We start from the raw sequence: 15336 nt of genomic DNA, 5'->3' as shown, positions 1-15336 counted from the left end.
TCTCATCTAGTCCTTCCTATTACCCTAAAGTCCTTTGTTTCTACACTTTTAGCAATCTAGCTCCATAAATCATCCTCTCTCTCCTCTTTTTTTTCAGAGATCTCCAATCTTTTCTCTAGTCAATTTCTTTCATACGCTTGAACATTTCCCATTAAAAACACAACACTCTCCTTCCTTCGAGACCAGGTACTCTCCTCTAAGCGATGCCTTGCTCCTTCCCATCACAGTCACATATTCTGTAAGTAACCTGTGCTAACTGTGTTTACTTATTCCATTCACTTCTCATCCCCACGATCTGGCTTCTACCCTACCACTATGGAGAAACCACTATGGAGAAACCACTCTGGATGGCCTCGTACTGCTAAATTCAATGTACAATTTTCTGTCCTCATTTTGAGTTCTGGCAGCATTTAGCATAGTTCTCTTTTGAATTTCATTCCTATTCTGGCTCTTCATTCTGGTATAACTTCTCCTACTCTGGCTATTCAGTAATGTTCACAGGCTTCTTTCTAGGCTCGCTTATCTTTTCTATTATTCTATCTGGATGTCTAAAATCCCTCATTACATGTTCTAGATAGAACTTTCCCTTCAAATAGGTTCCTTCTCCTGTATTGCCTTTCTCCACCTTCCAATCATCTGAGGAGGACTGGGAGTCATTCCAGCCTAAGTTTTCTCATTCGTTCTCCATATCCAAACAGAGACTATATCCTATAGTTTCTACCTCTTAAGTGTCTCTCCATCTTACCCCTTAATAGCACTGTAATTGGGTTAGTTCAGACATCATCAGTCCTCACACTAATTATGCTGATGCCTCCTAAGGGGTCTCCTTACTTCTGTCACAGCCCACTCCAATTCACGCTCCAAAATGTTGTTAGATTTGTTTTCCCAAAAGGTACTTCTGTCATTTGCCTGCAGATTTGCCTTGGCAGGACATAGAACGCCCTCGATTTTCTGGAGCTTCTCCAACCCATCTCCTGCCACTCCTCCACAGGCATCTTAAGATCTAACAATATGCAACTGCTTGCAGTTCTCCAAGTACATATTTCATCAAAGAAATACACCATCAGGGAAATTCTAAGATCGGCAAATAGAAAGCTGTGACAGCAAATCACTCCTACAAACACCAACTATTTACTCTTCTCCTGCTTCCATGGATTTCTCTTTCCTTCCTTCGGTTTCCACACCATATGGCTGGTGCTTTGGAAAGAGAATAAATTAGGGCTAGATGATTAATAAGCCTTCAAAATAAGGGCATGAAAATTAATTGTGAGATAATAACCAATGAAACATAAACTGTGAAATTCAGATATTACGAATTCTTCTATTTTTGAAAACAGTAACATCACTAAAAATTAAAACTGAATTAGGGCAAACCAAGTGATCTTAGAAGTCTTATATTTTGTGGTTTTACCTAATGCAGAGGAAGACTATGAAAACATTGAGATGAACTAAAGGCTATGAAAACAATACTGACAAAAAACATCTGCAAATATTTTCAATTCCTGCTTTTTAAAAAATGTTAGAAAGCTTCAACATTTTCTGAGCATTGATCAATTTATAAACTGCTGATGAATGCACAGGCAGACAGTTTTCACTCATGTCCACTACTGTCATTTATAATCAGGATAACACCTTAAGATGGGCCTTAAAAAACTTCTCTAAACTCCTTTATTTTGAAATTATTCTGAGACATGTCCCTTAGTTAACATCCAAAGTATTAATAATTATTCAGTTACTGTATAAGTTAAAAACATCTTAAATTCTATTTAAATAATTTAGTAAAAATCACCTGAACTGAACTTATAGGGAAGAGTTGAACTTCTATGCATTCAGGCCTTTTCAAGGCCTAGAAAACTAAGTTTATCAGGGACTTAAATTTAAAAATCCATTAATGATTCATATTAATTAGAGACTAGGTTAAGGTGTTTCCTATCATTTGCCATCAGATTTTTACTTTGACATTTCATGAAGTATACAGAATGTTTTCAAGTTCTCTTTTAATCTTACACCACAAAAAAAATAAAAGACCAATTCGAGCAGTGTAAATAGGATCTGTGACACTTAAACACCAGTTGGTAAATTCCATCCTCAACCTCATTCCAACACTAGTTTACTCATTAATATTTATGGAAAAGTTCTGATCACCAGGTTGGAACTATTAGTTTTGAAGTCTGAAAGGAGTGTGTATATATATATATATTTTTAATTCTTAGGCATTTTATTGGCAGTAATAATCTACATGGTGTGCTCATGTCAACTGAATTATCAAGAGTTTAGATTTTTATAGATTCATAAATAAAACTGTGAAAGTAAAATCTAATTAAGTTATGATATTTAGAGATGAGAGTTGCTCTCTGCTCTCATAAATTATTGTTTCCTTCCTGAAAATGGAATTTTGTATGTCCAAATAAAACAGAACTAAGGTGAATAACAATAAGAAACAGAAAAGTCAAGCTATCTGATGGAAAGACAAGTGAATATGAGTGAGGAGGGACTACTGTGTTTCACATTACTTTAAAATGGTTGGGAGGTTCTAATATTTCTTTTAAAAAAGTGTGACAGAATGAGTACACGATTTAGACCATTAGGTAACAGCTATAATAATGAGTGCTTTCAGTTTCTTTACTAATTTTGTGATCTGATCAATCCCTAATACTCAAATTCCTAAAGGCAAAATTCTCCATATTTGAAAGAGAAAACAAAAATCACCATTAAGTGTTACTTACATTCCAAATCGCAATGTTCCAGAAACATATGTTTGCCAGTGTGCACAATAAAACATGAATGTCCCAGCAAAACAACAAAAAAACATCCAATCAGGGTTTGTCCCCAGTTGCACCGCAATACAAGTTCCAAGAACCACAAAAACTGCAAAAGAGAGATCACAATGAAAACCAGACAATGTGAATAACAAACATTGAGCTGGAAATGATTTCAGAGGGGGCAAAGAGATATGCTGTATATGTACAATCTTCTCTCAATTACCTATGGTAACAGGTAAAGTAGAATATAACTTTTTACATTATATTTTACCCTATAATTTCAATCTCTCCTTTCACTACACCACCTAATGGAACCAAAGTTCTTGAAAGCAACTAAAATACTTTAGCATTTTTTATCGTATCTTCCCAACTTAATGTACTAATGAGCAGTAAAAAACTATAAGGCAGAGAGTCAAGAAGAAAAACAAAAGGCTTAGATCAGCGGTCCCCAAGCTTTTTGGCAGCAGAGACCAGTGCTCTTGTGAGAATCTAATGCCTGGTGATGAGGTGGAGCTGGGGCGGTGATGCTAGCGCTGGGCAGCACCTGCAAATGAAACAGACAAAGCTTCGCTGGCTTGCCCGTCGCTCACCGCTCACCGCTCACCGCTCACCGCTCACCGCTCACCGCTCACCGCTCACCGCTCACCTCCTAACAGGCAAAGGATCATACTAGTCCTCGGCCCAGGGGCTGGGGACCTCCTGACCTAGATAATTCACAAAGGGACCTACTTACTTCAAATAGCAGTCTTTTCTTATTTAGCAGATATCATTATGGATGACACACATATAAAAAGACTTCCTACAAAAGTTCGGAACTCAAATTACACTGCAAAAACAATTCACTTAAAATAAAAAATAGGATATCTATCATTCTGCTACCACCTAGTTAAAATAGTCTTTTGAGATGCCCAACTAGCTTTTATTCAGTGGAAGTTTTAAGTTTTTCTTGAGTCTTAAAAGTTTTTATAAGAGCTTAGCTGTTCCTTCTCCTCTGCTAAGCAAGCTGATGTCAGAATACACTGAAACAATAACTTTAACATGCACCTACATCTGCGAATCTGAGTTTACGAGGAATAACTATCAAAGATTTTGTTTCTTTTAAAATATTTTAAATGCTATGCCAAATGCCAAGAAACCAACTAAAAACTAGAATTTCTTAGTCTCCCACTATTATACTCACCTCTGTAACTTATGAGATTTTTTTATGACAATTACACCCTAAGATTTTAAAAATAACAGGTGCCAAAACAATTATATTTAGGGTTAAAAAAAAAAGTAGAAATTAACGTAAATTCTCAATTTCCCAATACAGCCAGTAATGAACAAACGTTACTTATAGATTTTTGAAAACACTAAAACAATACAAAATCACTTATTTTGATGGCTATACCATAAGACTTTTATTTAATCTAACGTTGTTTATTTATCGTATTCCTTTAATTACTCTTAATCATTAACATTAAAAAAAAATCAATAGTACCTGTTGATAGTGAATCACAACCATGATCAAAAAGTTCTCCCAAAGGAGAACTACTATTGGTTCTTCTTGCCTGTTTCCCATCTATAGCATCCAAAGACTGATAAATAAAAAGGCCACATGCACAAGCAATATATGCCCACGGAGGTGCCTGTGAAATAAAATAAGAAAAGCAAGACTGTTAAGACATATTAATTAGTATGGCTGACTATATTTTTGTTTGCAGATATTTTATCTTCATTCTCCAGAGAAGTACTACTGGTTGGAAGCTATGGGAGAGAAGATCCAAGTGCTACATAATGAAAAATGTTTTGAAACAATTTGAATTGTAAAAGAATTAAACTCCTTGCTTACTAGGGGAGCTCAAGCAAGATGATGGATAAGCACTTCACAGGGACATTACAGAAAACCCAGGAAAGATTAGACTAGGCAACTTTCATAAGCTTCCTTCTAACATTTAGATTCTAAGAGTCAATTAATGAATAATCTAGTTCAGTTTTTTTCCAAATTGTAACTTTGAAGATGTTTCCAGGTATTAGATACAAAAAAAAATTTCCATGCTAAACTCATGTGGGAAACACTGGGTTAAACAATATTAAACAGATTTCTCTACTGGAAGACTTCCTCCAGCCCTTAATATTGCTAATGCGTATCGTGAACATTCAAGAAAGGGGACACAATATGCTGCCATTTTCCAAATTTATTTGAGCATGTATGTAATTTATTTTTAAACACACTTCTTCAATGTTCCATGAAATAACACTAGGGAAATAAAGATCTAGTACACAGAGTGCTTACAACATTATTTTTCTAATATTTATGGCCACATTTTCAAAGAATAGATTCTATTTCCCAGACAGAAACTGAACTAATAGTGAATTTAAATGTTGTACATTAAAAAAGGACAGCTTCTATTTGGTTTGTTCTCTTTAAGAATGTAGAAGTGTTCTGTATCACTTTTCACTATTTTCCCATGCCCGGGCCATGAAAAAATTATTATAATCATAAGATATTTTCTTAGGTACTGGTTATCAAGTTAAACTGTTGAGTATTAAATGCTGAGCTGCAAGTAATATTCAGTATATTCTGCACTGCAAAGAGGTTCCTCTCTGATGGACATCTACTTAGGTGTTATTAAAGGTAAGGATTTTCTCTTAAACATTTTCTTGGAGTCTCATATTTTAGGACAGTGAGGCTGTTAATAGGACCATAGTATATACCTCCCCCAAGCCAGAGTGACAAACTTGAAAGGCAGCAGCTGAGGTTACATAACCAGTTAGCACGCAAGCACACTGGACTGAGTGATTAATCTTAGGTGACTAAGAACCGCATCTTCTAGACTTTTGGTCTACTGCCTCTTGCTCCAACAGGAATCTAGTAACTCTAAAGGAGCACTGTGCTATATAGTAGCCATTAGACGTGTGTGGCTATTTTACTTTAAATTCATAAAATTAAATAAAACTAAAAATTCATTTCTCAGTTACACCATACATATTTCAAGTACTCAACAGCTACATGTAGCTATGGCTACCAGACCAGACCACAAAGACACAGAACACTACCATCATCACTGAAATTTCTATTGAATAATACTGCATTAGGAGACTAGAAAGCTAGGGACTTCTTGGGGTCTAAACTTCGGATTTTAATGGGGCAAGGTATTACTCTGGAGCAGAGATAACTTCAACTATTAGTATACACCTAATCCTAAAAAGCGGCAAGATAGTAATTACATATATAAGAAGAGAACAATGCCTTCTTGTCTTTGAATTTTTCTTTCTTCCTGTGAATCTGTACAACACTACATCAGTATTTATATATTTCTTCCTTGTTCCCATTATTTCACAACTCTCAGAGGTGTTTTAAGAGGAAAGCCTTCTCATTCAGGAATTAGTATGAGCTCAGCTGGGTTAAGAGCCTGGAGATACTAAATGAATGAAAGAGCACATGTGTCATCCAGGAAATCATTATCACACCATGAAAGGTGGGTAGGGGAAGAACTGGCATAAGCAAATAATCTTATCAAAATCTAGCAATTAACTTGCAAAATCTTGCAGAGATGTTCTCGTGTGAGTCAACTCAGGTGAAAAATTCTAAGACACATAAGGTTCTGTTGAGCTTTTGAAACAGAACTGAAGGATTTACATACACTCAAATAGACTGGTACAAGGGTGATTTTTTTCCTGAAAGAATACAACAAAAAAAATTGTTAAACTTTATGTATGAGGAGAGAAATTAAAGGTACAGGTGTGGGAAGGAAAGTCAGGTAAAAAAGGAGAGATTTTACTTTTGTTTTGTAGCTTTCTAAATATTTCTAACTATATACTGTCTCCCCATTCCTTTTTAATGTTAAGAGGCTCAGTCATACTCCACCCTGATTCCTCCCAGCAGCAACACTGAAAAGTTCTCTGTGATTAGAGTAGTTCCTATTCTGGAAAATTTCCCACGAATTCTTTAATTCTAGGGTTACTCCAATAATTCTAAAGCACTTAAGAACAAAGGCTGAGGAAAAGTAATATAGGGAACATGGTGCCTGGGATATCCTGGGTGTTTAGTAAATGACTGTTAATGGCTGAGCTACCTTTAAACCTGCTCTCATCCCCTGATCCCCATCCTGTAACTAGCTGAGGACTATTAGGAGGCTTTTACCGGAACTGACCCACGTCCCTGCTGTTCTTCTGTATCTCTATTTAGGGTGTGTGAGATCTGGACGAGTTCCTCTGGAAGCAGCTATTAGGTCCTCAAGTAAGCCACAGGTAAAACAGCTCAAAGGACACATTTGTGGAGGAGAGACTATTCCATGACATGACTGCTGCCTGACCACAGCTAGATCCTGGCCAGAAGAGAGAGAGCTCACCAGAAATCCCCTCAGAAACTATCTGACCCCTCCCCTGTGTCCCAGGCAGGCTGGTTCCTGGAACAGGCCGTTGCCCTGCCCCCAGCAAGTAGGGCATGCCTCAGTATCCCTATCCATCTTGTCTCGTTTTATATTACTCTTCAATGCCTGCCTTGGGCAATTTCCCCTACAGTATTTAAGTAATCATACTAGTTTTTAAGTTTCCCAACTGATGTAAAGCAAGAACATTAAGAACATGAGGAAAATCAGAAATACGTTTATAGGATCTGTGTGGACTGGATTTGTAAAGTAAAAGAGGAATTAAAGTTATTCAAGGAAGAGGGGAAATGAGCATCTGGAAGAAATAAAACCCAACTAGGTAACTATGAATTGATGAAAACAAGATAAAGGGTTAAATGGTGACGATTTAATCTCAACGGACAAATAATCTGAAAAGAATGATTTTTCTTTTTAAAAACAGTTGTAACTTCAAGCTTAAAACAAGACAAGGAATACTGTGGCCATTATGACATATGGTTCAGAATCACTTTTGACACCTTTAGTTGAAGATCATCTTCTATCTTCTTGGGTTACCTATGACTGACTGATCATTCTCATTTACATGGCACAACAAATGTTTCTGATTTTCCTTCATCTACCTAACTACCCTAGTTCATTTATTGACCAGGAAATTTCAACGTCAAAGAAATAAACACTGATTTACCCACTCTGATGAAAGATTCTAGTTTCAGTTTTGGTTTTAGGTAATGAGTAAAGAGGGTACAAGAGAGAACACCAGGAGAGAGATTTGTATTTGAGAAGGTCCCAGGAGTCTTTGTAAGCGATCGCATGCTTCTTTTCTTAATGGCAGCCATAGCAGGATACAGAACAGGAAATACACTATACTGACCTTTTCTTACACTTCTTCTGCCATCTTAGACTAACAGAGATATACCTAAGGTCTAGCAGCCACGTGTTCATAGGAAAAGGGTTACTGAACAATTCTCACCGGAATGAAGAGGAAAACGCTTTTGATAAGACTAATTTACAGCCATGCCATCTTACTTCCAGAGACTTTTCTCTGTGATCATTTTAAACTTTGATAAGACTTTATTCAGCAATTTTTTTAAAAAAGGAAATAATACTTTTGTAAAAAATTGAGATTTACGTATTTTAAAAAGAACATTTAACATGTTAATCCCTACTAACATTAACTTATCTGCTGGGATCAGAGACCACCTTTACTTTTGGTTTCTCATAAGCATAGTGTATAAAGTAGATTGTACTTTTATTAACAGTATGTGTGACAGGAGATTTTAAAACAGTTGACAAATAGCTGTTAGATCATCTTATCGTTAGCTAAAATGACCTAGAAATCCCAATTACAGTGTTTCCAGTATATAACAAATGTTCACAGCTGTTAAGAAATTCCTCTTACCTGCTCTGTAGCTGTGGGGCAGTAGAAGACTAATAAAACAGTCGTGCAGATGTTTATTGACAATCCGATGATGGTGATGAGATTCGGGGCAATCCAGGAGGGAACTCTTCCAACTAGCCATTCCCAATACCCTTGCATTAAGGGTTCAAGCAGCGACCGTCCGGCACTCTGATATCTATGTTCTTCTAGCCGCTTTAGCTGGTGTCTTGACAATGGTGGGGTAGGTAACTGAAACAATTTATTTAATACACACCCGGGAGTACTCAGATGCCCGAAGCCCACAGGGGACTCCGGGTGAGAGTCTCCACATCGTTTCCTTGTTGACCGATGCCCACTCATGGACTTTGGCTTTCTTTTGGGGGGCAAGAATAGTTTATCTTGTTTTATAGCTTTTTGTGGCTGGTCTTTACCTAAAAAAAAGAAAAAAGTAAGCCATCATATATATCAATGTCAATAAATTAAAAAAGAAAAATCAAACTGGTAATAGAGTAACAGATATCAAACAGATCATAAAACCAGAGATCTGTTTTATTTCTAGTTCTTACTGATGGTGTGAACCAAAAGAAGTCATATAACCTCACCTTTAAGTGAAAAATATTAAGGGATTTTAATAGTAATGTGTGTCCGGTTACCTTATATTTTGTCTGACTTTGAAGCTTCAAAACTCTTTTTTTCCTACCTCACACTGCTTTCAGGAGTTTAATGGAACAAATCTTAGAAATGACCTAATCATTTCACATATATGAAAACTAAGGTCTACAGGCATACCTAAAGAGCTAGCAAGTTAGTATTAATATCGGAGGGATGACTTGAATAACATAGGTCTTAAACTAGATTTTCATTTAATTATAATAGCTAACATTTACTAAGTACTTATTATATACTAAAAATTTAAGCATGTTTTCTATATTAACTCATTAATCCTTACAACAACCCTGGAAGGTAAGGACTCTAATAATCATCCATATTTTTACGGAAAATGAAACTAAGCTCAGAGAGGCTAATTAACTTGCCCAAGTTCATAACAGCTGGTAAATGAGGTCGAACAAAGGCAGGGTTTCTGTTTAAGTTTAATAGTAAAAGATAAAACTTCTTACTAGTGGAAAGGGATATATTGTAGCTGGTATTCCAGGTGGGGGTAAACAGCAATGAAAAAACACGTAACTTTAAGAGGAGTGCGTGTGTTAGCACAGTGACCTGATGAACTGAAGTGGTAAGAAAAAAGTCTTAAGTGCATTAAGTGATGACTGTTCATAAAGGACCTTGAGTTTAAATCCTGAACTATTTGCATAAGACCCAGAAAATATTAAACAGATTACAAGTTATTAAGCAACACAGGAAGATAATGACAAGTATATTGTCAAGATTAATGGGAAAGTTATATGTATTCATCAGAATGGAGAAAATAGTAAGAACATTTGAAAATTAATATGGTGACCTCAAAAGTTTTGAAATGATGAGGGCCTAAAGCAGGGTGGTAAAATGGAAATATGAAACAGTCAAATCTATAAGTAATTCCTATTTAGAAGAGTCGAAAGCAGGTATTTAGGGATTAGACAGGATGATGAAGGAGAAGAGAAGAAAATAATCAGCAGTCATAGGCAGTGTACTCTTATCAAAAGGGAGGGTTGGAAAGGAAAATCAGTTTATTATTTTGGCTTCTAGTGGTGGGGGTAGGGATGAGGGCAGGAAACACACAACTTTTAAATAGAGATGTTTTAGACAAATCAAATGACTGGAGATGAAAATTTCAAGTTATCAATGTAGAAGCTGAAGTCTAGTTAAAGACTAAAAAGTAAAAAAGTTCTTAAAGCAATTAAGTATGAGAAGAAAAGAAAACGAAGAACTTTGTGGGAAACTTCTGGTTAGTGAGAACAAGGAAAAGAAGCCATAAGAAGATTTAGAAAGAAAAAAAAATAGGAATAATCTTATAGAACTGAAAGGGCAGTGAACCAAGAGAGGTATACTTTGATTTTCTGGTAGAAAGCTATCTAGAACGCAATATGAAATTCCCAGACATGCTGCACTATGGGAATACAGGTGACACAGGGTTCTAGGACATTCTAACAATGGATCTAGTATCAAAAGATGCCCAGGACGTCTTCCTTCTATTTCCATAAGTAGCCAATTTCAAAATGTCTATGTCACCAATGATCTAATGTGGCATCTAAAATCTCAATCATGTATCTCAGTAACTGGTTCAAAAAATAATTATAGTCATTAACTACTTAAATAAAATTTTGAAATACTCAAAAGAATCACCAGTGCCACAATTTAACTACCTGAAGTGCTCTGAAATAAAAATATTGAAATAATTTTCAAACCAAAGCAAATCAAAGCTAATTTCCTACTATTTCAAAGAATTCTTCCACATACCCATGTCACCAAACAATGGATTAAAATTGTTTTTAAGCCATATTTATATGTCATACAAACTGGTGACAAGATCATTTCAGATCAAATGATAAACTGATAGCAACCAAAATACATAGCTTTATAGTAGCCAAAATTTCCACGGTCAAACTGAATGATGCATTTTCACATTTGGTGAGCTATAATCAATTAGCTCTTACAGAATTCCACTTAAAGTGGGAATAAAAAGTTAAGCCAACTTAATTTATAATTTATTATTGTAGTCTTCCATTCTCCTATCGTTAAAAAGAAAAAAAGGTGACATAGTGAGGGTGCTGGCCTGCTTTTGGCACTAAACAGCTACAAGCAACTGATCCTAATGGTTTTAAGTTTGAGCATTTGGCAGGACTAAAAGATAAACTGATACTTTTCCTTCTGAGTGTTTCCCCCCGCCCCCCCGTTGACCTAGATTTTTTTTTTTTTACCATCTATCTCTCTTTTAGAAAAATCTATATTTTGGCAAATCTTTCTAGATCTAACCATTATGTAATTCACACATGAAGAAAAGCCAATGAGTTTTTGACCATTTCGACTTGGCAGGATCGTCTCTGTAAAGTCATTAGCAACAAGATTGCAAATATAAATTCAGATCTATGTAGCCCCTGACATATAGATAGCTACTTCATTTTCAACAAATACAGACAGCCACAGAGGTTACAGTCAGGGCCACAGGCTTATCTCTCCTCTTCCTTCCATCACACCTGAGACCCAAAGGCTATTGACATGAAAACCATCTCTGGAAAAAACAGAAGCTTCTGAATTTCAGCAAATGAAAAGCATGCATATTTCAAGGGAGCAGGACAGGGTAGGTGGCTACAATAGGAAGATCAGACTTGATGAAGAGAGAGGGGCAAAGGATGTGGGGTGGGAATATGGAAAGGAGGTACAAATATTACAAAAACTATTTTAACCACTTGAGATTTTTATGTAAGCCAGGCCTGTGGCCCAAAAGGGTGAGGAAAAAAATGTCCTTTTCTTGCCACACTACAAGGAACTAAATATAATAATAATAACAACAGTAATAATAATAATGATGATGATGTAAGAAATTAAAATTATTGCTGGCTAGCCTAGCAACCTTGCCACCAGTTTTAAGCTGTTATGAGAAAATAGACTGCACGCTGCAAATGCAATCAGCCAATATCTGAGTGCAGTAAACAAGACAGACATGGTCCCAGCTCCCAAGTCCAATGGGAAAATAACCAAAAACTGGTTATTTTCAAATAACATTATACATTATAACAAATTGTGAGGGGTACTATGAGGAAAAAAGGGTGGAGCCAGAAAACAGTTGGCGGTGCACATTTTAGATATGGTAGTCGAAGTCCATGGAGGTAACATTTATACCAAATTCAGAGGAAGAAAGGGAACTAGTCATTCCAAGAGCAGGAGGGAAAAGGGACTAGGCCCTGAGGCAAGGAGAAGCTTATCATGTTCAGGTGCCTTTGAGATCACCATGGCTGGACAGTAGCAGTAAATCAGACGGAAGAGTGGGATAAAATGAAGTTTGCAAAGCCAGACAATGCAGTTTTTATTCTGATGTTACAGAAAGCCATCAACGAACTTAAAAAGAAACCTATAATTTCGTAGCACAGCCTATTTGTTAACTGAGGATATCATCATAAATCATCATAATAAAAGTGGATATTTTAAACTGTAAAATTCAGTTTATGATAATATTGATCACAGTCCTATAGTTATTGTAACCTTTCCACTTCTAATCAGCAAATCTCCCTCCTGTGATAACCTGGCTTTAGTTCCCTAGTCCTTTCAGAACACTTATCTCATTTGGGACTTTTTTTAGTTGTTGGTGGTGGTGTTTTGGCCTTTTTCCCACACTGATCTGTAAGCTCCATGAGCACAGGGGCCATACCAGTCTTAACATTATTTTCTCAGAATCTCATACCCATACCGAACACTAAGTGGGTAATTAGTCCTTATTTGTGAAACAATAAACAAATGTGATTCATCTAGGACTTAATGATCACTTAGTTGTTCTAGACCCTGAGGAAACAGAAAGACTGAACCATGCCATTAACACCCACAAGAAGCTCAAGAGGGTGGGGTGAGGGGAGTCTAGTAAACTGTTAAATTATAACATGGTTTAAACAAACTTGTGGGAGTCCAGAGGAGTGTGTGCATATGATTTAACAAAAAATTTTCTTTGTATAGGCATGGGTATCTATGTGACAAGTCCAATACAGATATAATCAGAGACATTTAATAAATATTTTAACTAAAATCACACAATTTGTGGACCTTAAATCTGTGTTTATAGCAGCTGAGGATAATGGCATGCAGCCTACATTATTCCTGTGTTCAGCACTGGGGAACATCTGACAAGTATCACACTAAAAAAGGAATTTCCACTGCTCAGCAGAGCATAAGGTAAGCTTATACAATATCCAACCTGTAGTGTGAGATTCCAGAATTCCCAGTCCCCCCTCCCCCCCTAGCCTAAGGGTGCCAAGTTTTGAGCTGCACTGATTCAGCACTATGTTTACGGTCCTTTCACAGAAGTTGGTGACTACACAGCACTTTCCAACCTTTATGGCAACAAAAGAATAATACTAATGGCCAACACTATTTGGGAGGCAGAGCAAATTATAAAAAGCAAGTTTAAGAAAAAGAAAGAAAGCCAATAGGATCACAGGATTACATTCAGCATTATTTAACAAGAGATACACAGAACAAGTTAGTAAAAACAAAAGCCTTTTCAGTAGACTTGGAAGTAAAAACGGTACTGTGTAATACAATTCAGATCTACTGTTTTGCGGAAGTGAAATCTTGTATTCCCTAAAAATAGGAAATAACTTCCTCCAGAAAAAAAAAAAAAAAAGCAAAAGCCTGGCATCTTATAAAATTATTTTCCTATTCCCTTAAAAGAGTCAGCATAGCATGATCCTCAAAAAAAAAACCAGTTAGCTTAAAGAACACGTCTAATACTGCCTAGAAAACAAACTGACTATGAAATAAAATGTAATTGAGGTTATAAAGAAAAGTTTGGAGTTATATATCAAACGTTTAATATAGTTTATAATGTAAATTTTGAGAGATTGAGTGGAGGAAGAAGAATGAATTTATGAAACCAAAGTTGTAAATAATTCAGTAATAATCCATTAACTAGACAACAAAGAAGCCTCTGTCAAAACGCCTCTGCCTGTTAATGCAAGAGGCAGATTTATCTAACTTATTCTTAAGTGCAAGGGTTGTAAAGACAAATTGTACAAGGTGCTTTGACAAGTTTTTCTCAGCACAGAACAAATATGCAGCAAAATGCTTTTAGAACTTCGATCTCTAGAATTTTACGAGAACGCCGATGGTTCTCTAAATGCCCTTACCACAGTCTAACTTGTGTTGTCAGTCAACTCAATCCACACATTGAACACATTCCTACTAGTTCAAGAGCAGAAATCAATTCTTTATTCTTTGTCCACAAACAAGACACTAATATTTGTTGAAAGAACTATGAATTTGCCTACTATCGTAATATGGATGCATTAATGAATTGAGAGACTTCACGCAAAATTATGTATTCAATACCAATGATGCAGATGGCAAAAATGACACAAAAAAGCCAACTACCGAATTGGAGAAAACAATTTAAACACGACTAAAGAATCCATTCATCCAGTGTTCCTGGGGACACTATCAAACACTTGCAACAGTCCTGCCCCTTCTCCTTCTAATACTGAGGAACTAAATCCTAGCTGGCGATCTCAGAGCTTGTCAATATATACTGAAATTTCTAGAAAAGTTGCTGACCAAGAAGCGTGGCCCAGCCACGAAACACCAGCACCGCATTCCAAAAGGAAGGCAACCCCGGCACAGGATGCAACACGGCTGTGGACTTGGCAGTACCGGAGCAGGAGGGTGTGGACCTGACAGGCAAGGTCGGTTCCGCGCGGGCAGCGCCCCCAGCCCTCGGTCCGCCCAGCCTTGGCCCGCCGAGGTTCTCCCCACTCCGACTGCCAGCTCGCGCACAGCAGCCTCTCTCCCGCGCTGGCACTTCGCCACCTCAATCTTTCCACCGGGGCCAGAGGGGCAGTCGCACCTCACCCTCCCCACGACCCCGTACGGGAGTCCACCCAGCGCGAGGAAGGACCGCGTTCGCCTCGCGCAAGTCCCTACACAGCTATACCCCCATACTCCACCCCAGAGCATGCAGCCTTCTCTTAACTTCCCTTGAGAGTCGTGTCCCCCAACACATCCTCCACACCCTGGTGGTTTTCCCAGCACGAGCACCCCAGCCTTACCCGAACCCAACAAGCACACCGCTAGAAATAAGACCTCCGCCTCCAGCCGACTGGGTGACTCTGATGGGAGGCAGCACGTTCACGACACTTTCGCGATTGCCGTAAAGGGACACAGGGTCGGAACCCGCGGCGGCGCGGGCGCGGGCGCGGGCGCG

The 15336-nt window shown here is 37.4% G+C and overlaps 1 protein-coding gene across 1 annotated transcript in view; it reads right to left on the bottom strand.

Moving 5' to 3' along the window:
• CEPT1 (choline/ethanolamine phosphotransferase 1) overlaps nucleotides 1–15324 on the bottom strand; it is a 32268-nt gene extending 16944 nt beyond the window's left edge. Inside the window, exons 1-4 of the mRNA XM_006919630.2 lie at nucleotides 15182–15324; nucleotides 8514–8923; nucleotides 4243–4390; nucleotides 2727–2868 (exon numbers count right to left, since the gene is read on the bottom strand). Coding sequence (XP_006919692.1) covers nucleotides 2727–2868; nucleotides 4243–4390; nucleotides 8514–8852 — 629 coding nt within the window. The 5' untranslated portion in view covers nucleotides 8853–8923; nucleotides 15182–15324. The remainder of the gene's footprint in view (nucleotides 1–2726; nucleotides 2869–4242; nucleotides 4391–8513; nucleotides 8924–15181) is intronic.
• Nucleotides 15325–15336: the final 12 nt, after the last annotated feature.

This window comes from Pteropus alecto, unplaced genomic scaffold, assembly GCF_000325575.1.
Source record: "Pteropus alecto unplaced genomic scaffold, ASM32557v1 scaffold106, whole genome shotgun sequence".
NCBI classification, from domain to species: Eukaryota; Metazoa; Chordata; class Mammalia; order Chiroptera; family Pteropodidae; genus Pteropus; species Pteropus alecto.
This window is presented reverse-complemented; position numbering and strand designations above follow the sequence as displayed.